Source organism: Cetorhinus maximus, chromosome 24 (assembly GCF_964194155.1).
Source record: "Cetorhinus maximus chromosome 24, sCetMax3.hap1.1, whole genome shotgun sequence".
In the NCBI taxonomy this organism is placed as follows: Eukaryota; Metazoa; Chordata; class Chondrichthyes; order Lamniformes; family Cetorhinidae; genus Cetorhinus; species Cetorhinus maximus.
In genome coordinates, this window is record NC_135902.1 from 39112037 (window position 1) to 39137746 (window position 25710).

The 25710-nt window shown below is 40.6% G+C and overlaps 2 protein-coding genes across 4 annotated transcripts in view; both read left to right on the forward strand.

Annotated features, from left to right (window-relative positions):
- amz2 (archaelysin family metallopeptidase 2) overlaps positions 1 to 25710 on the forward strand; it is a 111051-nt gene that overhangs the window by 35117 nt on the left and 50224 nt on the right. For both annotated transcript variants that reach the window (XM_078571083.1, XM_078571082.1), the window contains exon 7: positions 8820 to 8994. In XM_078571083.1, the coding sequence (XP_078427209.1) occupies positions 8820 to 8957 (138 nt within the window). In that variant the 3' untranslated portion in view covers positions 8958 to 8994. The remainder of the gene's footprint in view (positions 1 to 8819; positions 8995 to 25710) is intronic.
- Positions 8973 to 25710, forward strand: part of arsg (arylsulfatase G) — a 200014-nt gene continuing 183276 nt past the window's right edge. Inside the window, exon 1 of one of the 2 annotated variants that reach the window (XM_078571072.1) lies at positions 8973 to 8994. The gene's annotated coding sequence lies outside the window, so the exon portion shown is untranslated. Of the gene's footprint in view, positions 8995 to 15257; positions 15378 to 25710 lie in introns of those variants that run through there. The other variant, XM_078571073.1, reaches the window with a different exon arrangement.

The window sequence follows — 25710 nt, forward strand, 5'->3', positions numbered from 1 at the left end:
GGGGATGGGTGTTGGGGTGACTGAGGAGTGAACCAGGGTATCATGACAGTGGAGGGGAGGGAAAGATGTATTTGGTGGTGGCATTACTCTGGAGGTGATAGAAATGTCCGAAAGTGATCTGTTGAAAACAGAGACTGGTGGAGTGGAAGCTGAAGACGAGGGGAATCCTATTGTGGTTCTGGAAGGGAGGGGAAGAGGTGAGAGCAGAAGTGCAGAAAGAAAAAATAAGACATCTCCGAAGTGCTGGTGTGGAAGGTTGCATTGTTGGATCAGATGAGATAGAGGTACTGGAAGAATGGAATAGAGTCATTACAGGGTTCAGGGTGTGAGGAAGTGTAGTCAAGGTAACTGTGGGAGTCAGTGACTTATAATAAATATTAGTTGATAGCCTGTTGTCAGAAATGGAAACAGAAAAGTCAAGGAAGGGAAGGGAAGAGTCGGAGATAGATCATGTGAAACTGAGGGAAGGGCAGAAATTGGAAGTAAAGTAGGTGAAGTTTTCCAATTCCGATGAGAGCAAGACAGGACATCAAAGCAGTCATCAATGTACTGGAAAAAGAGTTGAGGGAAGGGGCCTTCGCATAGGACTGGAACAAGGAATGTTTCACTAATTCCACAAAAAGAAAGGCATAGTTAGAACCCATACTTAAATAGTAATATTGCAAATAGTTCAGCACTTTGCTATACAAATATTTAGATACTGAGCAGCATGGGCACATTCCTAAAATTAAGCTGTTCGGAATGCATTACAGAATGACCAGTACTGCTGAACCTGAGAGTATATATAGGACAGACCTAGAAGTCACAGTTCTGCGTAAATGGCTTGTTTATAAAATTATGCTTGGTATTAAAGGGAATGTAGAACATGGGCAAGCAGCTAAATAAAGGAGCAAAAACAGCTACTTGTTGTACCGGAAGGATGTAAATAGCATTGTGCTTTGGGTCAGCGGTGAGATTGTTACACTTCTCAATGTACATAAATCATCTGGACTCTGATATAGGGATACAACATTAGAATTTTCACTTTGTACAAAAATAGGATGTGGGGTTATTTATGAAAGGGAAATGCAGGCTGCTTTGGAAAGCGTAGGTTGTTAAATTGATAAGATTGATTGAGCCTGCATATAAAATGATGCAGGCAGAAAGAGAAGCAATTACTGGAGTTGCAGTGGCTCAGTAAGACTGGAATCAAGTTAGGGCAGGCTCCCTGTGGTGCATCACAAAGTTAAGTTGTTGGAGGAGCATAGTCTGGCAACATTATAAAGAAACTGGGATCTTGTCTCAAAATATACAGTTAAGGAGAGATGTAATAAAGGTTTTCAAAATGATGATGGAATTCTGATCAAGTAAATAGAGAGAACTATTACCATTGGTTGGTGAACTGTAGCTATAGGGAATAAATTTAAGATCTTCACTAAAGGAATGAAGGGAGAGATAGAAGGATTTTTAATACAGGGAAGGTTTTTAGGACATGGAATACCTCAACATAAACAATGTCAAAATAGAATCCAACTGGCTTTAAAATGGAAGTAAATAAAGATTTGAAATTTTTTTTTGTATAAGGGCATGGGGAAATTACAGATAAATGGGGTTAGATCCTTTCAGAGAGCCATGAAGATATGATAGTCAAATTTGCTTACTTCTGTGTTATAAAATTCTGCACTCCATGAAACTCTGGTGTATTGCTTTTGTATCTATATAGACTGGTCTACTTTTCTTTCCATCATTGGTATCTTATTTTGGGTCATTGGGATTGTGGAGAGTTTTATTGAAGAAAGGTTTTATATATCATAGGTGGTGTAACAAAAGTAGAAAGTTAATTGACTTAACCATTGAAGAACGAACTTTGTAACAAAGGAAAAAAAATTCAAAAAGAAAAATTAATGTAGTTGATAATACTGTTTGTGTTTAGTACAGTCATAAAACACTACCCAAATAGTTAAAAATCTGTTTTAATATTTTCTGATTTACCTTTATAATGTCTCTAGTTTAGTATTTTCTCTTGCTGGAAAAGGTGCATGAACGATTAAAAAATGACTAAGAACAGGTCAGGTAGCATATGTGGAGAGAAATACTGACAATTCTGATCAATGGTCATTTGAACCTGAAATGTTAATGCTGCTTGTCTCCGCAGATGCTGTCTGACCTGAGTATTTTCAGCATTTTTTGTTTTTATTTTGGATTTTCAGCATCCGCAATATTTTGATTTTTTTACTGAAAACAGTATTTTTTTATGAGGAATTAAGATGCATTTGCAAATGGTGATCATTATTAATACAGTATCGTATATGCAAGGTGAGCAGTGTAGAATGCGATAGCACTTGAATCACCAGTCCTTGGGGCAAGGCATCATGAAACAAATGACTAGGTTGTATCTTTATTTGTTCTCTTCCCCTCCCACCGTCTGCCCACTGGCAGAAAAACGCAGCCAAAATCAACCTCTTAAATGCTTTTTAACTTCCTGTTGAAAAAGAACCCTGAATTACCTAATAAAAATGCCAAGTGAATAAGAGATCATTTCCATGATTAAGTCTTGTGAGGCCGTTGACTAAGTGAAACAGTTGTGTTTTGTCAGCTGATTTATTGCAGTGCATCTAAGTGATCAGGAGGGGATTTTTCTGAGAACCTTAGCTTTGTTTATTCAGAATTGGTGGGATAAAATTTAATTAACCTAGTTTACAATAAGTCAACTTAGAAAACCAGTAAATGCTGACTACTCAAAAATAGCCCTGAGTAACACAGTTATATTGGATATGTAGTTGGAAAAGGGCTTATCATTTTCAATATGTGGAATAAACTTTCTGAACATACAAAGATATGAATTAGGAGCAGGAGTAGGCCACTTGGCCCCTCGAGCCTGCTCCGCCATTCAATTAGATCATGGCTGATATGATTGTAATATCAACTCCACATTCCGGCCTCCCCCGATAACCTTTCATCCCTCTTATCAAGAATCTATCTACCTCTGCCTTAAAAATATTCAAAGACTATGCTTCCACTATCTTTTGAGGAAGAGGGGTCCTCATGACCCTCAAAGAAAACATTTCTCCTCATCTTAAGTGGACAACCCCTTCTTTTTAAACAGTAATCACTAGTTCTCAATTCTCCCACTAGAGGAAACATCCTTTTCATATATCCATCCTGTCAAGACCACTCAGGATCTTATGTTTCAATCAAATCGCCTTTTAGCCTTCTAAGCTTCAGAGGGTACAAGCCTAGCCTGTCCAACCTTTCCTCATAAGACAACCTGCCCAATCCTGGTAGTAGTTTAGTAAACCTTCTCTGAACTGCTTCGAATGCATTTACATCCGTAAATAAGGAGACCAGTGGTGTACATGGTACTCCAGATGTGGTTTCCCCAATGCCCTGTATAACTGAAGCATAAACTCCCTACTTTTGTATTCAATTCCCCTCACAATAAATAATAACATTCTCTTAGCTTTTCTAATTACTTATTATACCTGTGTACTAACTTTTTGCAATTCATTCCCTAGGACACTCAGATCCCACTGCATCTCAGAGCTTTGCAATCTCTCACCATTTAGATAATATGCTTCTTTTTTTATTCTTCCTGCTGAAATGGACAATTTCACGTTATACTCCATTTTCCAGATCTTTGCCCACTCACTTTATCTATATCCCTTTCTAGCCTCCCTATGTCCTCCTCACAACTTACTTTCCTACCTCTCTTTGTGTTATTAGCAAATTTAGCAACCATACCTTTGGTCCCTTCCTCCAAGTCATTTATATAAATTGTAAAATGTTGAGGCCTCAGCACTGATCCCTGTGGCTTGTTACATTCTGCCAACCAGAAAATGACCCATGTAGGCCTACTCTCTGTTTCCTGTTAGCTAGCTAAGCTAGCCAGTATTCAAGAATAGTGGAGACAGGAAACATAGAATGATTTAAGAAACAATACTGCAAGGGGAAGAGGAGGAATTAGAATCTCTGTGGATAGATGATTTTATGGGCCGAATGGCTGTGCTCATCTATGATTATCTTGTGTAGCAAAAATTGCACTTATAATCCTGAATTTAGTCACATGTATTGCAGAGGATAGAAAAAGTCCACGAAACTTGTGGGGATCAAGCCACATAAAAATGTTTTAATGTCACTAACAGATTTATATTGACATCTGGAACAATTTGGCTGGGTAAGAAGAGTTATGTGAAATTATGCTATTAAGCTATGCTGTGAATAACTCTCCAGTTTTTTTTTAAATAACCGCATCAAAAAGAGACTCACACCTTGGATCTAATCAGTTTGTGCCTAGATCATAATGCTCTTGAGTTGCTGGATTCACCACGCTGACTTAGAACTCATTAAGGTGGCCATGCATAACTGCACAGAATTGATATGTGGATGCCTCCACGTATAACCCCAAACTGCCCAAAACTCTGCTCTCCAATGACTTTGTAAAGTGCTAATATTGACTAATCAAACTGCCTTTGTCCGTGGGCCCTAAGAAATGAGTCCCTGGGTTCAGCAGAAGAAGGAGCCTTTGAAGTGGTTCTCCAGCTCACCTTTTGTTGTATATGGAGACATGTGGCACCCGACGCACAGTGTTGTCTGGTCCACAGCATATAGGCCATGTTAATGGCTCCCACAAAGTGCTCACTTCTGAAACCATTAAGGATCATTCCAAGGCTGTTTTCAGCCACTTGCCAAACAGTTCCTAAATTGACAGAGCTGCCAAATGGAATTTTTTTGTTTATTTGTTTATGAGATGTTCGGGTCAGCATTTATTGCCCATCACTAATTGGCCTTGGGAAGGTAGTTGTGAGCCATCACCTTGAAGTACTGCAGTCCACTTGGTTTTGGTACACCCACTGTACTGTTAGGAAGAGAATTCCAAGATTCTGACTCAATGATGAAGGAAAGGGAGATATTTCCAAGTCAGCACAGTGAGAACTCTGAAGTGCTGGTGTTTCCATGAGTCTGCTAGCATTGTCTTTTAGATGGTAGAAATCGTAATTTTGGTAAGTGCAGTTGAAAAATCTTTGGTGAGTTTCTGCAGTGCTTCTTGTAGTGGGCGCACACTGCAGCCACAGTGTTCTGGTGCTGGAGGGAGTGAATGTTTAAGGTGGTAGAATGGTGCCAATCAGGTAGCCTGTTTTGTCCTGGATAGTGTTGGAGCAGCAGTCATCCAAGCAACTGGAGAGCATTCCAGCTCATTTCTGATTTGTGGATAGCGGTAAAGCTGCAGAATGCTCAGCCTCTGACCATCTCTTGTAGCCACAGTATTTATGTGCCATTTACGTTTCTAGACAACAGCGACCCCTGCATGCGCCCCCCCCGAAGGATGTTGATAGTAGGGGATTCAACAATGGTAATTCCATTGAGTGTTGGGAAGAAGTTAAACTTTCTGATGCTGTTGATTATCATTGTCCATTGTGTGTGGTGCAAATGTTACTTGCCACTTATTAGCCCAACCTGAATTTGTCCAGACCATGCTGCATGTGGGCATGGACTGCTTCATTATTTAAGGAGTTGCAGATGGAATTGAACACTGCAATCATTTGCGAACATCCCATTTCTGACCTTATGAAGATTATTGATGAAGCAACTGAAGGTGGTCGGATAGAACATTGCCCCGAGGAACTCCTGCAGTGATGTCCTTGGTCTGAGATGATTGGCCTCCAATAACCATAAACGTTTTTCTTCATGCCAGCTATTGGAGTGTATTCCTCTCAATTCCAATTGATTTCAGATTTGCTCGGTCTCTTTGATGCCACACTCTGCCTTGATATGAAGGGCAGTCAGTCTCATCTCACCTTCTGAAATTTAGCTCTATTCTCCATGTCGGACTAAGGCTGAATGAGGTCTGGAGCTGAGTGGTCCTGGCAAAATGCAACCTGAGCATCCATGAGCAGGTTATTGGTAATTGCTGTTGATAGCCTCTAGTTGTTTCCTGCGTCGCCTGCACTGCACACCTTACTGGGAAAGGGCAATCTTGAGTGGCCTGTGGGGTTTTTTTAATATTTATTCATGGGGTATGGGCATCGCTGGCTAGGCCAGCATTTATTGTCAAAACTTAAGTGCCCTTGAGACGGTGGTGTTGAGATATACCCACAGTGTTGTTAGGGAGGGAGTCCCAGGATTTTGACCCAGCGACATTGAAGGAATGGTGATATATTCCCAAGTCAGGATAGTCTGTGGCTTGGAGAGGAACTTCCAGATGGTAGTGTTCCCATGTGTCTGCTGCCCTTGTCCTTCTAGATGGCAGTGGCAGTTGGTTCAGAAGGTGCTATCTAAGGAGCCTTGGTGAGTTCCAGCAGTGCATCGTGTAGATGGTACACCCTGTTGCCACTGCGCGTCAGTGGAGGATGGAATGCTGCCGCTGAGCGTCAGTGGTGGAGGGAGTGAATGTTTGTGGATGGGGTGCCAGTAAAGCTGGCTGCTTTGTCCTGAATGGTGTCAAGGCTTCTTGAGTGTTGTGGGAGCTGCACTCATCCAGGCAAGTGGAGAGTATTCCATCACTCCTGACTTCTACCTTGTAGATGGTGGACAGGCTTTGGGGAGTCAGGAGGTGAGTTCCTTGCTGCAGAATTCCCAACCTCTGACCTGCTCTTGTAGCCACAATATTTATGTGGCTAACCCAGTTCAGTTTCTGTTTTAATGGTAACCCCCCCAGGATGTTAATAGTGGGGGATTTAGCAATGGTAATGCTATTGAATGTCAAGGGGCGATGATTAGATTCTCTCTTGTTGGAGATGGTCATTGCCTGGCACTTAACGTGATGCAAATGTTGCTTAGTGTGTGCTGGAACTGGTGTTATCATGATGAAACTCAGCCCTACCAACTGATTTGATGCTCAATTGGTGAACGTGGACCAGTCGGGTCTATCAACTACTTATCAAAGAACATGCAATTAGTTGCACGACTGGCCCACACTAGCATTATTTAATGCGTCAAGCAATAACTTGCAAGTGCAGTTCTTTTGACTTGCTTCTCCTTAGATTGAGTTTAGGAAAGTATAGGGTGCATTTTTGGAGATGTGTTTTGAGTGCTTAAAATCAGGAAGGACACGGCACTTGCTGACCAAGCATGGGGGATATGGTTGCAGCGTCTCTTGGTCTGCAACATAACCATGAGGTGGATCAGAGCATATGGAGGGACAAAATTTAGGCCAGGGATTCCCAAACTGTAGGTTGTGACCTCCATAGAGATGCACTCCCTCCCCAGAGGCAGCAGTGGTGACTGTGCGGAGGAGACTCTGGCGGGTCAGCCCTGGACCACTCACCCCTTGCTGCCCCACAGCAAAGGGGTGGACAGGAAGCCCAAAGTTCCCTTTAACTTTAGAAAGCGCTTTGAGTACCAAGGGGACCCAGGATCTTTATGTGCAAAGTGTAACTTGGCCACTGATTGCAGGGAAAACCAGGAGGTCGTGGCTAAGCCAGGAAGGTGAGTGGCTGCGTCAAACTTTACTGTTTCTGCTCCTGTCTGCCTTTTGAACAGCGACGGTTGATTAGAATATAAAATGCATTACCGCAAGAAGCTATTGATATTTAAGAAGAATTTAGATGTGGACTTGATAAGTACTGAAGGGAGTGAGCAAAAAATGTGGTGGCAGTGGGTTGATTGGTGATGAGGGGCGTTGGGGAATTGGATTTGAGTAACTAGGTCCAATGTAGTACCAACACAGGCAGGCTGTACTTAATTGACTTAGCTACTGTAATTGTGATATTCACAGTGCTGTTCTGCCTCTCGGGCAATATTCTTTGCAATTTGTGAAGCTGGAACAATTTTGGAGAAATCAAGTAAAATCGGCATATGTACAGCTAATGTGAAAGGGGCAGCATGTGTTGATAAACTTGAGGCGAGTCAGTGATCATAATTTCAACTGTTGTTATCAATTCTGTGAGAAAGCCAATCTAAGTCCGTAACACGTGTCAGAAACAAAAAAAAAATGTTTTAAAAATAAGTATTGATGATATGAACTGAGATTAAAAGTAGGTTATGGTGCCCATTTATTTTCAGGTGAATAAATTACATACCAGAGTATTCTGAAACACGAGACATTAAAACATATTGTAATAGTTTGTAACACACTTTGGTGTTTATTACATAAGGTTCTGAAGCTTGTACCCAGGGCTGGTGATCTGATGGTGATGGAAAAGGGGCTGATTACTGTGTGTGAGGGGAGGGGGCCTGCTTATTGTGTAGGAGGGGGCGGGCGGTTGGAAGGGGAGAAGAGAGAGACTGATTACTGTATGAGGGCAGAGGGGCTGATTTGTGTGTGGGGGATGTTAGGCTAGAGCTACTGATTACAGCGTGTGTGGGGCGATGGGGGTGAGGAGAGGGGCTTCACTTTGTCTTCTGCGCTGGGGAATATGGAGCACTTGGCAGACACCTATACAAGTACATAAAATAACATTTTTACAAAGTACTTTAAAATACAAGTTTTCTTATTTATATGATGTATCGTTGATCTATATTATGTGCATGCTAGGTACGTGATTTCCTTAGAACTCATCAGGCCATTTGTGGTATATAAAGAATAGATTGATCAAAAAAATGACCTGCACTGTTCATGTGCTATATTAAATGATCTTTAGGATTGATTCCATGATCTGGGGCTTCCTGCATCCTTTACAGGAACCGTATCTCGGGGAAATGAATTGATAGAAAAAACACAAATTGTGTACCCGCAGTTTCAGAATTGTACTTCCTGCTGACAGCTCCGGATATTGGAATGAGCCACATTGTTTTAATATCAAGTCATGGACAGGCCTGCAATTGATGTTATTGATTCGTTTGGATCTAACTGTTCAAAAGTACTTATCTTAGTACTTAGTCTCTGCTGTTTTATATTTCAGGCCTTATTGAGGTGGATTGAAGAAGATTCTGATCCTGAATTTTTGGTTAGAGCTATGCTGGTATCTCAGAAACCTATGGAAACATTCAAAGAATGGAAAGAATGGTTCCTGCAGTGTCTGCATCTTTTGGAGGAGTGAATTTTAATAAATGCGAATCTCTGAAGACAATGGTCAGGTTTGAGAATCTTCCAAATTATTTAAAAATTGTTCATTACGCATGCTGTTGTGCAAGATACACTAAGTCCTTTACAATGCAATTAGATGCTGAATAACTACATAATCTTGAATAGGTAGCTCATGATGTTATAAACCTGTGGCATTTTATGTTTTGTTACTGGAATTTTCAGGATATTTAGTATCTTTTTAAATAATGAGGTGAAGACATTATTAACATAAAGTTGTTGAAGATATGCTATGGATTATCATATTGCTGCTTAGAAAAGTAAGTCATGCTTACCATAAGAATAACAAGGCCTTGCTTCACTAAGGGGAACTTTTGTGGTGTTGTGCACTGATCATTCATGTGCACAACCGATGCTGAGGTGTTGAAAAATCTCAGGAGCCAGCCTCGCATTTACTTAATGCGTTGACCTCAGGCTGGTTTGTTATAATAGGGCTGTGTTGTTGCCAATCAAAATTGTCAGTGGTAGTGGAACATGGACTCAATTTAAGGCAGAAATCATGTTGGCAAGTTAAAAGTATTTAGACCCTCACTTTCTGGGTTTTCACCATATGTTTCCTTAATGGTCTGTTGACTGGAAGAGAGGGATTATTTTAGCTTTTTGGATTTGTTCATTTAATTTGCTGCATTTCTTTTCATTTGCATCAGTCTTGACATGTGAGCCGGTACATTCGGGTCAATAGCATTGAAAAGTGAACCTATTGCATAGAAATTGGGCCATTTGGTGTCTGTTTTCTCATGTTCTAAGTGGCCTCCTAAGCCTCCAGAATGGTGGACAAGAGGTATACGCACAAAAAAGAAATATGTTAGCTACACCTTAAGTAAGCTTTAGGTCTTTTGCGTATTCAAATAAGGATCCTAATGTCCGCTTGAGGACCTTGCTACAGGATTGGTTTACCCCACGACAATGTCATTGTAGGCTGCGGTCAGGAAAACCAACCCTACAGCATGCCTGCAAACAAACGTAAAATCAATTAAATCCGAATGTGGAGCTAACAAGAGCACCAAGTGTTCCTCCTGGCTCACATTAGATCATCTCCTCTGATCACAGTTGTTTCTGGCCTGCTCAGCTACGGCCAGAATTGGGTGATCCTGAATTTCTTATGTTTTAAGAGTATATATCTGAATGTGAAATTTATCTTGGCATTTTCACAGTTAATTTTTGTGAGATTATTTTTTTCAAGATTTTTTTCATGAGCTTTGGTTGCAACATTTTCTGCTGCTACAATTATAATTTTGATGATGGACATTGTAATGGTGATTACTTCTATATTATTTGGAAGATGAAGAAGATGAATTGAGAGATGCAGGTTAGGATCAGAATATCAGTACCATCCTTATCCATGAAACTGTCTAGACTTTTTTCCCAGAAATATGGTTTATTCATAATTGGTAAAATTACATTCCCTAACAGTTCAAAGTGGGCATTACCGAAAGTGCAGTACAGTTCAAGTTCTTTTCCAATAGTTCAAGTTCTTTCCATATGGCATACGGCATTCGCTGATGCCTCAACACACTTGATAGTTACCATATACATTCCATGATAAAGATACTTCCCCTGTGAAACCACACCTTGTTAGAAACACACTTCAGAATTTTGGAGGATAACCATCTTTCCTTGCTCCACTTCACTAGGGAGGCACTGTCAGTCATTGCCAAGGTCACCATAGCCCTGAGCATTTGTGTGCCTGGCTCATTCCAAGCTGCCCCAGGGGATTTAAGACATATTCGTCAAATTATTCCTTACACGTGTGTCAAGCAGGCGACTATTGTTCATCAGTTCAGCAATTGCATCATACGGACATATGAGTTAGGAGCAGGAGTAAGCCATTCGGCCTTTCCCTGCCATTCAATAAGATCATGGCTGATCTGACTGTAACTTCCTGCCTACCCCAGATGTCCTTTCATCCCCTTATCAAGAATCTATCTACCTCTGCCTTGAAAACATTCAAATACTCCATTCCTCAAAAGGCAGTGGAAGCAGAGTTCCAAAGCCTCACTACCCTCAGAGAGAAAAAATTTCCTCTCATCTGTCTTAAATGGGCAACCTCTTATTTTTAAACAGTGACCCCTAGTTCTAGATTCTCCCACAAGAGGAAACATCTTTTCCACATCCACACTGTCAAGATGCCTCAGGATCTTAAAGGTTTCAATCAAGTCACCTCTTAGTCTGCTGAACTCCAGCGGATACAAGCCTAACCTGTCCAACCTTTCCTCATAAGATAACCCGGTTATTCCTGGTATTAGTTTAGTAAACCTTTTCTGTACTACTTATAATGCATTTACATCCTTCCTTAAATAAGGAGAACAATACTATACACAGTACTCTAGATGTGGTCTCACCAGTGTCCTGTACAACTGATGTGTAACTGCCCTATTTTTATATTCAATTTCCCTCGCAATAAACAATAACATTCGATTAGCTTTCCTAATTATTTGCTGCACTTGCATAGTAGCCTATTGTGATTCATGCACTAGGACACCAAGATCCCTCTGAATCTCAGAGCCCTGCAATCTCTTTCCATTTAGATATTATGCTTATTTTTTATTCTTCCTGCCAAAATGGACAATTTCACATTTTCCCACATTATACTCCATTTGCCAGATCTTTGCCCACTCACTTACCTTATCTATGTCCCCTTCAGAGAAGCAGAATATGAGAGGTGGGGTTCCACAAAGATCAGTGCCAGGACCACTGTTGTTCTCTCTCTCTCTCTCTATATATATATATATATATATATATATATATATTACTGATTTAGACCTTGGAATCAAAACACAATTTCTAAATTTTAGGATAACACCAAATTGAGGAGCATAGTCAATACTTAGAAGGGCTGCAACAGATTACAAGGAGGCTTTAGTAAACTTGCAGAATGTGCAAATATTTGGGAAATGAATTTCAATGTGGATGCGTATGAGGTATTACATTTTGGGAAGGGAAATAATGAGGTCAAGTTACTTGGAAAATCTGAATCTAAATGGGGTAGAAGAACAAAGGGATCTGGGAATACAAATACACCAATCACTGAAAGTCCTCTTCACAACTTACTTTCCTACTTATCTTTGTGTCATTAGCAAATTTAGCAACCATACCTTCAGTCCCTTCATCCAAGTCATTTATATAAATTGTAAAAAGTTGAGATCCCAGCACCAATCCCTGTGGCACACCACTCATTACAACCCGCCAACCAGAAAAAGATCCATTTATGGCTACCCTCTGTTTCCTGTTAGCCAGCCAATCTTTGCACTTTCTATTTGGGACACTGACAGCAGTATAAAGGAATGGTGCAATTTTATTTCTGTTGGTTGGATTTCTTAAAGCCCAGAGCATTATTTAAGTGGCTATGAAATCCTGATCACTTCTCCGTTGAACCACTTTGTATTGAGATGGCCTTGCAAATAGCTCCACTGCATTAAAAAGAGGCCAGAAGACTATTGAGCAGCTTTCTTTGTGTCTTTTTTTTTGAAGAATTAGATAAAACATGTCCAGGCAATTATAAACCAGTCAGCTTAACGTTGGCTACAGGGAAAATAGTGGAGTAAAGGAGAAAATTTTTAAAAAATAGGAATAGTCAGCAGGATTTCAAAAGAGAAAGTCTTACTTGACCATCCTCATTGAATTCTTTGAAGAGGTTACAAGGAAAGTAGACAAGGGCATGTAGTTGATATAAAAATCAGGTAATATATCTAGATTTCCAAAGGCCTGTGATGAGGTACCACATAATAGACTAACGAATAAGATCAGAGCATGCAGAATCAAGGGAAAAGTAGGAAAATAGAAATCCAGCTGGCTGGAAGGCAGAAACCAGAGCATGAGGGTAAAGGGTAGCTATTCAGAGAACCAGAAGATGAGAGGTGGAGTGCGACAAGGATCAGTGCCAGGACCACTGTTGTTCTCAATATATATTACCGATTTAGATCTTGGAATCAAAAACATAATTTCTAAATTTTAGGATAACACCAAATTGAGGAGCCTAGTCAGTACTGAGAAGTGTTATGATCCCAGCTGATGTTACTACTGGACATGCCTGATCCCAGGTTGAAACCCGGCTTGATAGATCCTAACTTTTATTTTTTGTTTAGATACGTGGAGAGTGGCTATTGAACAGAGTCACTGGAGTCAGCTGATGAACTTTTAACAAAAGAATAAAACATTTATTAAACAAGAAAAGATGAGCTGTATTACATTACTCCTTCACCCACAACTATACCTTTACAGATATATACAGATTTGCAGGGATAACACAAGTTACACAAGCTGTCTTATACTCTAATGTTCACAGTAAGTACACAGTCCACATAAACCAATTAGCGACCTACTGTCAGGCATATCACACTCTGAAACCAAGTAACAGATGCTACTCCAAACAGATACTTTTAATCTCTCATCAGCCCCCACCAGATGCTTGTCACACCATGAACCAACCTGTCTCACTGAACTCTGTCTTTCACATGAGGGTTTCCAATCTCCACTCTCCAGGAACTCACTTTGGAATTTTCTCCCAAACCGGCGCTTTCTTTCAGACGCCTTCTGCAAGGGTCCGTCTCCTTTCGATGTTCCTCTCCCCGGGTCACCACATGCATTCAAGCTTTCTTCTACGCACTCTTTCTCACTGACTTAGCCGTCAACGCCACTGCTTCACATGCCCATAGCAAAAAGTTACAGACCTGCAGCCATCTTTTTGGACCTCCTGGCCTCTCACTTTAAATCTGCTTCCTGCAGCTTTTCTTCCTTTAAGCTTGAGACTTGGAGCCTTCCTCTGCTTCTCACTCTTAACTTCACTTAACAGGACTTTTTGTGTGTGTGCGCGTACGTATGTACGTGTACGCAGTGTCTTCTACTCTTGTGATGCTTTAACTTCTCTTCAGGAGTCATCGCACTTATTAGAAATGCAGGTACACCAACAGAGCTTTAGACCTGCTGTCTCCACTCAAAATCCCAGGTTTCACCTTTTAACCCACAAATAGACAAAAATGTAAATTAAACTTAAAGGTATACTTTATTCTTAACACCCAGATGCACATATAATTTACTTGAACTATCCCTCTTTCCTAACAGAAGGGCTGCAACAGATTACAAGAAAGCATTAATAAACTTAATGTGCATATATTTGGGAAATTAAGTTCAATGTGGATGAGTATGAGGTATTACATTTTGGTATGAGAAATATTCAGGCCATGTTACTTGGAAAATCTGAATCTAAATAGGGTAGATGAACAAAAGGATCTGGGATACAAATACACCAATCACTAAAAGTGTTTAATAGGCCATTAAAAAAGCAAACCAAGCACTCGGGCTTATTTCTAGAGGAATAAAATTAATAAGTAGAGAAGTCATGCTAAATTTATATGGAACCTCGGATAGTCCACACTTGAAGTACTATGTACTGTTCTGAATGCCATATTGTAGAAAGGATATAGGGCACTGGAAAGGATGCATGAAAGATTGGCAAGGATAATACCAAAAATGAAAGGTTATACTCATCAGGAAGGATGATCAGTCTGGGTTTCTTTTCTTTTGAAAAGAGAAAGCTGAGGTGAACTAATCGAGCTGTTTAAAATTATGAAAGCTTTTGTTAGAGTACACACAGAGAAAGTGTTACCATTTGTAGGGAAGAGCAAACCTAAAGGCCATCAATATAAGATAATCACCCAAGAATCAAATTATGGAATTCAGATGAAACTGCTTGAGCCAGGGATTGATAAGAGTTTGGAACTCACTATTCCAGGGATAATTGAAGGTGATAGTATAGATGCATTTAATGGTAAGCTAGGAAAGCTTATGAGGAAGGAGGGAATAGAGGATTATGCTGCTAAGTTAGATAAAGAAGGGTAAGAGGAAGCGCAAGTGAACAATAAGGCCATGCAAACTGTTTGCTGTATATTATATGTAATTCTATGTGGCTGCCCAATTCTTCTTGATTTCTGGCTCATTTCCCTTCATTTGAATAATGGGTGGAAGCCAATGTCATGTTACCATGAGAGCCAGAGCTTCACCCAGCCCTGCTGCAGCCATGTTCCTGCTCCTGGGCCAAGTGTGGAAGCAGACCTTTGCCAGCAGTCAGATCAGTAAAGCCTGTCTTATGATTCCCTAAGTCTGATACTGCAGTATGTTGAACTGGAAGTCAAGATCTTGTAGCTATATTCTGAACTTTTATGAGATATATTGCAACTATGGTCTTATCTGCAGGAATCCATTGGAGTTGCGGAATGCTCCATAGTGGAGTGTGGTTCTGATAATCGGTCATTCAAAATTTCACAGATGTAGATGTTGCTAAAGCTCGGAATGGAATGTTTTTTTGTAGATCATGCCATGCCAGGATATAATGGAGAAAATCTGAGAACATTCTAAATTCTTCCTTGTTACTTTAAAAGTCAGTATTTATGCACCACTAACCCTCAGGAAGTTAAGTAGGTTTTTTTTTGAAAAGTATACTTTATTTATAAAATATCTGAAAGAACACTACAAAACATTTCTAAATCACAATCACAAAAAGTGCAATCAGATTCAACTTTTACACATGGATCACGAGGTGCTTCAATACAATCAATGAATATTACGATCATTTCAATATGGTCATTACAGACAGTCAGACAGTGCAATGGTATTGGAGTTATCAGCATACATCATGTTGCGCTCTGAGGTGCTTCAATACAATTATAATACAATTAGTATTCAATGCATACATTTATTGTGAGCCATACAGCTCGAGGGGTCTATACCTTTCCCAGCCCCTCGGTGCACTATGGCAGAAAGGTCTTAGACAGCGAACTTTCCCCATTGGTCCTTTGTGGCAGCTGCCCCAAGCTTTATGGCGCCCCTCAGCACGTAGTCCTGAACCTTGGAATGTGCCAGTCTGCAACACTCAGTCGGGGACAACTCTTTGCACTGGAAGACCAACAAGTTTCGGGCAGACCAAAGAGCGTCTTTCACCAAGTTGATGATCCTCCAGCTGCAGTTGATGTTTGTCTCAGTGTGTGTCCCTGGGAACAGCCCGTAGAGCACAGAGTCCTGTGTCACAGCACTGCTCGGGATGAACCTTGACAAAAGTTAAACAGGTGGGGTGAAGTTTAGGATTTGGCAAAAAAATGCTTTTGGGGAAACAGAATTTATTGACTAAGTAATTTTAGTTAATGGATTTACAGTGAATGTGACAGAATGTAGCAGTGAGATTCTTCAAGTTACAATCATGTTGACTGCAAAGTTTGGCACAAAATCCACATTTTATTTAAATTACCAGTTTTTTATTACTTGACCGTTTTAAGTCAAAGAATTATAAACAATTTTGACAAACTTCTGCCCAATTGCATGAGATTTAAAGTCTGACCAATCACGCTTACTGTTCTTGCTGTGTGTATTTAAGCTGCGCAGGAGTTTGCTTTCTAAGTAAGTACTTTTTTTTCAAGCATTTAAAAAGTAGATTCTTGAAATAGTTAGTAGCACATACTAAGCAGATTACTAAGGGTTGAAAAGGATTTTTTTATGGGGAACACAGTAATGTTATGTATGTAATTGGTAATTTTGTGAAATATAGTTTAACCTATATGCATTTCTTTTCACTTAAACACTGATCTACCAAATGCAGTTTCAGATTCTATGTTCTACACAAAATGGCATTGATAGTATAGCTGAAACACTGCTAAGTTAAGAGAACTATGCCTTTTCTTAGTATTTCATTGCTAATGCATTTTACAATATTATTGTGGAGTTCTAATTATTTTATTTATTCAATCTCCTGATGTGGGCATTGCTGGCAAAACCAGCACTGATTGCCATTACTAGTTACCCTTGAGATTGTGGTGATGAACCGCATTCTTGAGATTCCATGGTCCATGTGGTGAAAGACCTCCGACGGTGATGTTAAGTAGGGAGTTTCAGGATTTTGACCCAGGGCATTGAAGGAACAATGACTATATACTTAATTCAGGAAGGTGTGTAACTTGGAGGAGAACTTGATGTTCCCGTGCACCTATCTACAGCTTTTGGTGTTAGAGGTCACAGGTTTGCAAGGGACTGTTGAAGAAGTCTTGACAAGTTACAGCAGTGTATCTTTGTAGATGATACACACTGCAGCCAGTGTGCTGGTGGTGAAGGGAGTGAATGTTTACGGTGGTGAATGAATTGACAGTCAAGTGGAATCCTTTGTCCAGGATGGTATCAAGTTTCTAGAGTGTTGTTGGATCTGCATCCAGGCAAGTGAAGGTTATTCCATCACAATCCTGACTTGTGCTTTGAGTTGTTGGAAGAGCTTTGGAAGTCAGGCAATGAGTAACTTTTCTCTGGACACCCAGTCTCTGACCTGCCCTTGTAGTCGTTGTATTTATGTGGCTGGTCCAGTTAAGTATCTGGGCAGTGGTGGCTCCAAGGTGCTGATGGTGGAGGATTTGACAATGGTATGCAGTTAGAAATCTCTTTTTTAAAATGGCCATTGTCTGATGGTGATTCTTTTCCTATCATATCTGCTTCTCTCAGCTGCATATTCGACATTTAAACTACTTTGATCATAATATGGTTCTTATCTTCAGGACTTCTCTCAAGCCTTTCACTATCTCTGTGCTGTCAGATTTTGTGTTAAACATCCAGTCTTGAATGAACTGCAGTTTCCTCCAGCCAAACATTGAAAAAACAGAAACCATCAACTTTGGATCCTGCCACAAATTCAACCAACCAACTGACTGTATCCCTCTCCTAGCCAATGACTCAGGTGGCAGATTGTTTGCAATCTTAGCAACCTAATTGTCCATGAAATGAGTTTCCTGAAGAACGTAAGAAATAGAACTAGGCCATTAGGCCTCTTGAATCTGCTCCACATTCATGGCTGATGTTTTATATCAGCTACACCCTTCTACACTATCCTCACTTCCCTTTGTATCCCTAGTATCCAAAAATCTGTCCTGATTTTAATATACTCTTTGAGCATCCACAACTCTCTGTGGTAGACAATTCTAAAGATTCGCAACCCTTTGAGTGAAGAAATTTCTCTTCATCTCAGTCCTAAATGGCCAACCCCTTATTCTGACAACGTAACTCCTGATTCTGGAAAAAATCCTCCCCAGTATCTACTCTGTAAAGCCCCTTAAGCATTTTATGTGTTTCGGTGAGATCACCTCTCATTCTTCTAAACTCTAGGGAACATAGGCCCTGCCTCCTCAATCTGACCTCATAGGACATTCCCTTCATCTGAGGGATCAGTTTCGTGAACCTTGGTTGCATTCCCTCTAAGACAAATATATTCCAGGAGACCAAAATAGGTACGTAGTACTCCAGCTGTGGAGGAAAAGAAAAAATAGAACTACTTGCATTTATATAGCACCTTTCACAGGATGTCCCAAAATGCTTTACAGCCAGTGATGTACTTTTGAAGCGCCGTCACTGTTGTAATACAGGAAAAATGCCAACCAATTTGCACACAACAAGCTCCTACAAACAGCAGTGATAATGACCTGTTTTTGTGATGTTGATTAAAGGATAAATATCGGACAGGGTGTGTTCCAATGCTTGTCTTCATATTATTGCTATGGGATCTTTTATGCCCACTGGTGAGGGCAGAAAGGACCTAGGTTTAATGTCTCGTACAAAAGATGGCGTCTGTGACAGTGCAGCATTCCCTTGGTCACCTTGATTTTTGTTCTCAAGTCCTAGAATGGGAATTGAACCCACAACCTTCGGATTCAGATGAGAGTTCTTCCAACTGAGCCATGGCAGAGACAAAGACTATAAACAATTATTCTAAAACTGCTCTACTCTTGTATTCCAATCTCTTTGTAATTAATGCTAACATACCAGTCGCTTTTCTAATTTCTTACTGTACCTAACTATTAACTTGCTGTGAATTATATACAAGGGCACCCAGACCCTTATGAATACCAACATTTTCCAGTTTCTCACCATTTAAAAAATATCCTTTATATATTACCTATCAAAGTGGATATCCACATTATATTCATCTGCCACGCTCTTACCCATTTACTTAGCCTTCCTTAATCCATGTGTAGCCTCTTTGCATGTCCCTCACAGCTTCTTTCCCACCTAACATTGTATCATTAGCAAACTTGGATACATTACCCTCAATCCCCTCATAAGAGTCATTAATGTAGATTGTAAGTAGCTGATGCCAAGCACTGATCCTTATGGGTACCCCTCTAATTACAGTCTGCCATCTGGAAATGACCCAGTGATTCCTCCTGTCTGCTTTCTGCCTGTTAACCAATCCTCATTCTGTGTTAATATATATTACTCCCAATCCCATTAGCTACAATTTTATGAAATAATCTCTCCTGTGTGACACCTTGTTGAACACATTTTGAAAAGCAAAATGCACTACATTTACTGGTTCCACTTTATCCACCCCATAGTTGCATCCTCAGAATTACCAAATTTATCGAACATGGTTTCACTTAATAACTCCCTATTGATTCTGCCCAATCGTCATTTTCAAAGTTAAAAGCAAAATACTGCAGATGCTGGAAATCTGAAACAAAAACACAAAATGCTGGAAAAACTCAGCAGATCTAACAGCATCTATGGAGAGAAAAAAAACAGTTAACGTTTCGAGTCCGTATGACCTTCTATGGAAGAAGTGTCATACGGACTCAACGTTAACTCTATAATTTTCAAAGTGCCTTGTTAACACGTCCCTAAGAATAGATTCTAGCATTTTCCCTACTAGTGATGTCAGGCTAACTGGCTTATTTTCTATCCTGTTTTCTATCCCCCCCACCTCCTATCTTAAATTTATTGTTCTCTACAAAGCTATTGATGCTTTTGCAGTCATTTTATGTCTCTAGTTAGTTTATTCTCATCCTGTTTTCTCTTTACTTCAGTTTCTTTGTCATCCTTTGCTGAATTTTAAAATCCTCCCAGTCTTCAGGCCTATAAATATTTTTGGCATCATTGTAAACCCTCAAATCCTACTGCCTTAAAAAACAAGGAGAGCAGGCACACGGAATACCAACACCTGGAAGTTCCCCATCCAAGCCATACACCGTCCTGACTTGGAAATATATCGCCATTCCTTCATTGTCACTGGATCAAAATTCTAGAACTCCCTAGCTAACAGCACTGGATATACCTATGCCACAAGGACTGCAGCAGTTCAAGAAGGCCGCTCATCACCACCACCTTGAGGACAATTAGGGATGTGAAATAAATGCTGGCCTTGCCAGTAACACTCAGCTCTCATGAATGAATGAAAACGTAGCCTCTTCCTTTCATACTATGTTTAACTTCTCTTGTTAGCAACAGTCGAACCATTTTTCTTGTGGGGTTTTATTCCTTAAGGGAATGCATAATTGTTGCAAATTATGGATTAATTCTTTAATTATTTCCCATTTCCTATCTACAATCACATCTATTAATCTAGTTTCCCAATCTACTTTGGCCAACTTGTCCTTACTTTGTCCAGATTTAAGACCCTAGTTTCTGATTTAACTAAAACCACTCTTAGACTCATTATAAAATTCTACTGTGTTAGGATCATGTTCCCTGAGGCTCCTTTACTGCAAGGTTATTAATTTAGCCCTGGCTCATCACACAAAACTAAATTCAAAATAGCTTGAACGCTAGTTAGTTCCTGGGCTGATCTAAAAAACTATCTTTAATCTGTTCCATGAACTTACCCTCCACGCTATTGCTACAAATTTGGTTTGCTCAATCTTTATGAACATTAAAATTCCCCATGATTATTGTATTACTCTTGTTGTATGTGCTTCTAATCTCCTGATCTATACTGTGCCTGACACTGTAACTATTAGGGAGCCTTTAGACTACTTGCATCATTGTTTTCTGCCCCTTGTGGTTTCTTAGCTCCACCCAAACTGATTCTACATATTCATTTTCCAAGCTAAGATCCTTTCGTTCAACTGTCTTTATCCCATCCTTTATTATAAGGGAACACCAACGACTTCACCATCTTTCCTATCTCCTTTAAGGGTCAAGTAATCTGGAATATTTAATTCCCAACCTTGGCCACTCTGCAAGTATGTCTCCACTCTTAGATCAAACTTATTAATTTTAACTGTGTTATTAATTCATCTATTTTGTTGTGATTGATTGATTTACGCTTTCAAATATAGTGTCTTCAACTTTTTTTTCTATTTTTCCCTGCTGTCACCCTAATCACGAAATGCCCCATTACTTTTGCGAATATTTCTGTCTCTCCTGACCCACACTGCTGAATTTTACCCAAATCACTACTACCCTAGAAACCATAGAAAAGTTATGGTGCAGAAAAAGATCATTCAGCCCATCGTGTCAGCGCCAGCCCAAAAAAGAAAAAAAAAGAAACTAGCTGCTCATTTTTAATCCTACTTTCCAGTACATGGTCCGTAGCCTAGCAGGTTACAGCACTTCAGGTGCAGATCCGGGTACCTTTTAAATGAGTTGAGCATTTCAGCCTCAGCCACCAATTTAGGCAGTGAATTCCAGATGCCCACCACCCTCTGGGCGAAAAAGTTTTCCTCGTGCCCCCTCTAATCCTTCTACCCAACACCTTAAATCTATGCTCGCTGAAAATTGATCCCTCAGCTAAGGGAAACAGGTCTTTCCTGTCTACCCTATTTAGGCCCCTCGTAATTTTGTACACCACAATTAGGTCACCCTTCAGCCTCCACTGTTCTAAGGAAAACAAGCCTAGCCTATCCAACCTTTCCGCATAGCGACAATTTTCTAGCCCTGGCAAAACATTCTTGTAAATATCCTCTATACTCTCTCCAGAGCAAGTATGTCCTTCCTGCAATGAGATAATCAGAACTGTGTACACAACTGCAATGTGGTGACCAGAACTGTACACAAAATTCCAGCAGTGGCCTAAACAGCATTTTGTACAGTTCCAGTATCACATTCCTGCTTTTGTATTCAATACCTCGTCCAATAAAGGAAAGCATTCCATATGTTTTCTTTACCACCTTATCCACCTGTCCTGGCACCTTCAAGGACCTGTGGACATGCACTCCAAGGTCTCTCACTTTCTCAACCCCTCTCAATATCCTCCCATTTATTGAGTATTCCCTTGCGTTGTTTGCCCTCCCCAAATGCATTACCTCACGCTTTTCTGGATTGAATTCCATTTGCCACATTTCTGCCCACTCAACCAAACCATTGATGTCATTTTGGAGACAACAGCTACCCTCTTCACTATCAACTACATGGCCATTTTTTGTGTTATCTGCAAATTTCCCAATTGTGCCTCCCACATCTAAGTCCAAATCATTAATACATATTAATACAAACAGCAAGGGCCCCAACACTTAGACCACTTTCCATTCGCAAAAGCATCCATTGACTTTTACCCTTTGTTTCCTGTTGCTGAACCAATTTTGGATCCAACTCGTCATCTTTCACTATATCCCAATGGATCACACTTTTTGACCAGTCTGCCATGTGGGACCTTGTCAAATGCCTTTAGTAAAATCCATGTAGACAACATCCACTGCACTACCCTTATCAGTCATCATTGTTACTTCCTCAAATAATTCGATTAAGTTAGTAAGAGATGATCTTCCCCTAACAATACCATGCTGACTCTCCCTGATCAATCCGTGCCTTTCTAGGTGACAGTTTATCCTGTCTCACAGAATTAATTCCAATAATGTGCCCACGAACGTAGTCAGACTGACCAGTCTATGATTTTCTGGCCTATCCCTTGCACCCTTTTTAAATATTGGTACCTTGCCTGTATCTAGTGAGGATTGGAAAATGATCCTCAGATCATCTGCTATTTCCTGCTTGGCTTCCTTTAACAACCAGAGATACAATCTATCTGGCTCTGGTGATTTATCCACCTTCAAGGATTTCAGTCTCTCCAGTGCTTCCCCTCTCATCATGCTTTTGTATCTAATATTTCACTCTCCTCTTCCTTAATTAGAATGTCTGCATCATTCCTCTCCTTAGTGAAAACAGAGACAAAGCACTCATTGAGAAGCCTGCCCACATCTTCAGCGTCAACACACAAGTTATCATGTACATCTCTGATACGCCCTACCCTTTCCTTAGTTATTCTTTTGCTGTTAATGTACTGGTAAAACTTTTGGGTTTTCTTTGCCAGTATTTTTTATGTATCCTCTCTTTGCTTTCCGAATTTCCTTTTTTACTTTACCCCTGTACTTTCTATATTACTATAGGATTTCTATGGTATTAAGATTTTTGTGACTGTCGTAAGCTCTCTTTTTCTGCTTTATCTTACCCTGTATGCTTCTGGATAACCAGGGGGCTTGAGGTTTGGCAGTACAACCCATTTTCTTTGTGAGGACAAGTCTACATTGTGCCTGTGGAATCTCGCTTTTGAATACCTTCCAGTAATTTGACACCGTTGTCCCTTCTAGTAGATGTGTCCAGTCTACTTTCGCCAGTTCACCTCTCAGCTTTGTAAAATTTGTCTTCTCCCAATTTAGAACTTTTCCTCCTGTTCTATCTTTGTCCTTTTCCATAATGATGCTAAATCTAACAGTATAAGGTAATTATCTCCAGAAAGGTCACCAACTGCTATTTCATCCACTTGCCCAGCTTCATTTCCTAAAACTAAATCTAGAATTGGACCCCCACTTGTTGAGCTTGATCCATGTTGGCTGAAAAAGTTCTCTTGAATGCAGTTCAAGAATTTTGTGCCCTCTGTGCCCTTTGTATCCCAATTGATATTAGGGTAGTTGAAGTTTCCAACTATTACTGCCCTATTGTTTTTACACTCAGAAATTTGTCTGCATATTTGCTCTTCTAACTCCCTTCCATTATTTGGGGGTCTATTGTACACTCCTAGCAATGTGGCTGCCCATTTTTATTTCTGAGCTCAACCCATATGGCTTCACTTGATGCTCCATTTAGTATATTATCCCTCCTCACAACTATAATTGTTTCTTAAACCAATAATGCAACACCCCCACCTTTTTTATTCTCCTCTCTATCCTGCCTGAAAACTCTTAACTCCTGGGATTTGAGCTGCCATTTTTGCCCCTCTCTAAGCCAAGTTTCTGTTATAGCACTGATATCATGCTGCTATGTATCTATCTGTGCCCTCAGCTCATCAGCTTTATTTGCTATACTCCTTGCATTTACATATACACCTTTTAACACTACCAGATTCCTGTGCTGTTCACTTTTTAATTTGTGTTTTTTTCTGTCTTTCAGAGTCACTCACTAATTCTTCATCTCCTGTTCCCTGCCCTGAATTTGCCCTCAGGTTCCCAGCCCCCTGCCAATCTAGTTTAAACCCAGCCCCCCCCACCTCCCCAACAGCACTAGCAAATCTCCCTTCAAGGATACTTGTCCCAGTCCTGTTCAGATGTAGATCGTCTGGCTTGTACAGGTCCCACCTTCCCCAGAACTGGTCCCAGTGCCTCAGAAATCTGATGCTTTCCCTCCGACACTAGTCCTGGTGAAGAGTCACACGGACTCAAAACGTTAACTGTGTTCCTCTCCGCAGATGCTGTCGGACCTGCTGAGTTTTTCCAGGTATTTTTGTTTTTATTTCTAGCTTTCTAGCCATGTGTTTAATTGCTCAATTATCTTATTTCTATACCCCCTTGCAGGTGGGACTGGGAATAATTCTGAGATTACTGCTTTAGAGATCCTGCTTTTTAATCTCCTACCTAGTTCCCTAAAATTTGCTTTCTGGATTTCATCCTCTTTCCCACCCAAGTCATTGGTACCAACGTGGACCATGACCTCTGGCTGATCACCCTCCCCCAGAAGAATGTCCTGCAGCCGCTCCATGACATCCTTGACTCTGGCACCAGGGAGGCAACGTACTATCCTGGAGTCAAGTCTACGGCCACATAACTAACGAATCCCCTGTCACTACTGTTCTTCCTCCCTTCATATATAGCAGAGCCGCCGGTGGTGCCACAAACCTGGTTCTGAACTGCACTCCTCTGAGGAACCAATGCCCTCAGCAGTATCCATAACGTGAAACGGATTGGCGAGTGGGAGACTCCTGCACTACCTGCCTGGTGGTCACCCATTCCCATTCTGCCTCCTGGCTCCTAAGCTGCAGTGTGACCATCTCCCTGAATGTGCTATCCGCATAGCTTTCAGCCTTGCGGATGCGCCACAGTGACACCAGTCGCCGCTCGAGCTCCGAAACTCGGAGCTCTAGGTTCTGCAACTGGTGACACTTCCTGCCCATGTGGTTGTCTAGGACAGCGGTAGTGTCCAAGATATCCTATATATTGCAGGACACGCATTCCACACGACCGAGCTGTCCTGCCATGGCTTCAATTTATTTTCCTATGTTAACTTTAGTTTACTTTGGCTTACTTACACAACTTTATTTTACCTGGTGTAGACTTAACTTTACTTCCCTATTGTTTGTGTTTCTTACTGAAATCTACGTAGCTCCTATTTTTGAAAATAATGTGTTTTTCTAATTTTCAGCTACTTGAAGACCCTCGCCAACAGCACTTTCTCACCAACCAATGAACTTATGTTTCTCCTGTGATGTGACTCTTGGATGTTTTCAAAACTCAGCCCTCTCATGCAGCTTTTCAACTATTGGTCTCCTGCATGTTGAGAAAGATAGAGAGAAAAAAAGAAAAGAGCACCTCCCTCCCCTCCTCATTGAACTCCCGTCTTACCAAATTCGCAGTAATTCCACCCTGTACCAATGCACTCTACATCGTCGAAATTTCTTGTTGCTTTTGAATTAAACCATCCCTGAATCCTCCCTCCCCACCTCACTTGTTTAAAGCCTTATTTGCCGCCCTAGTTATTCAGTT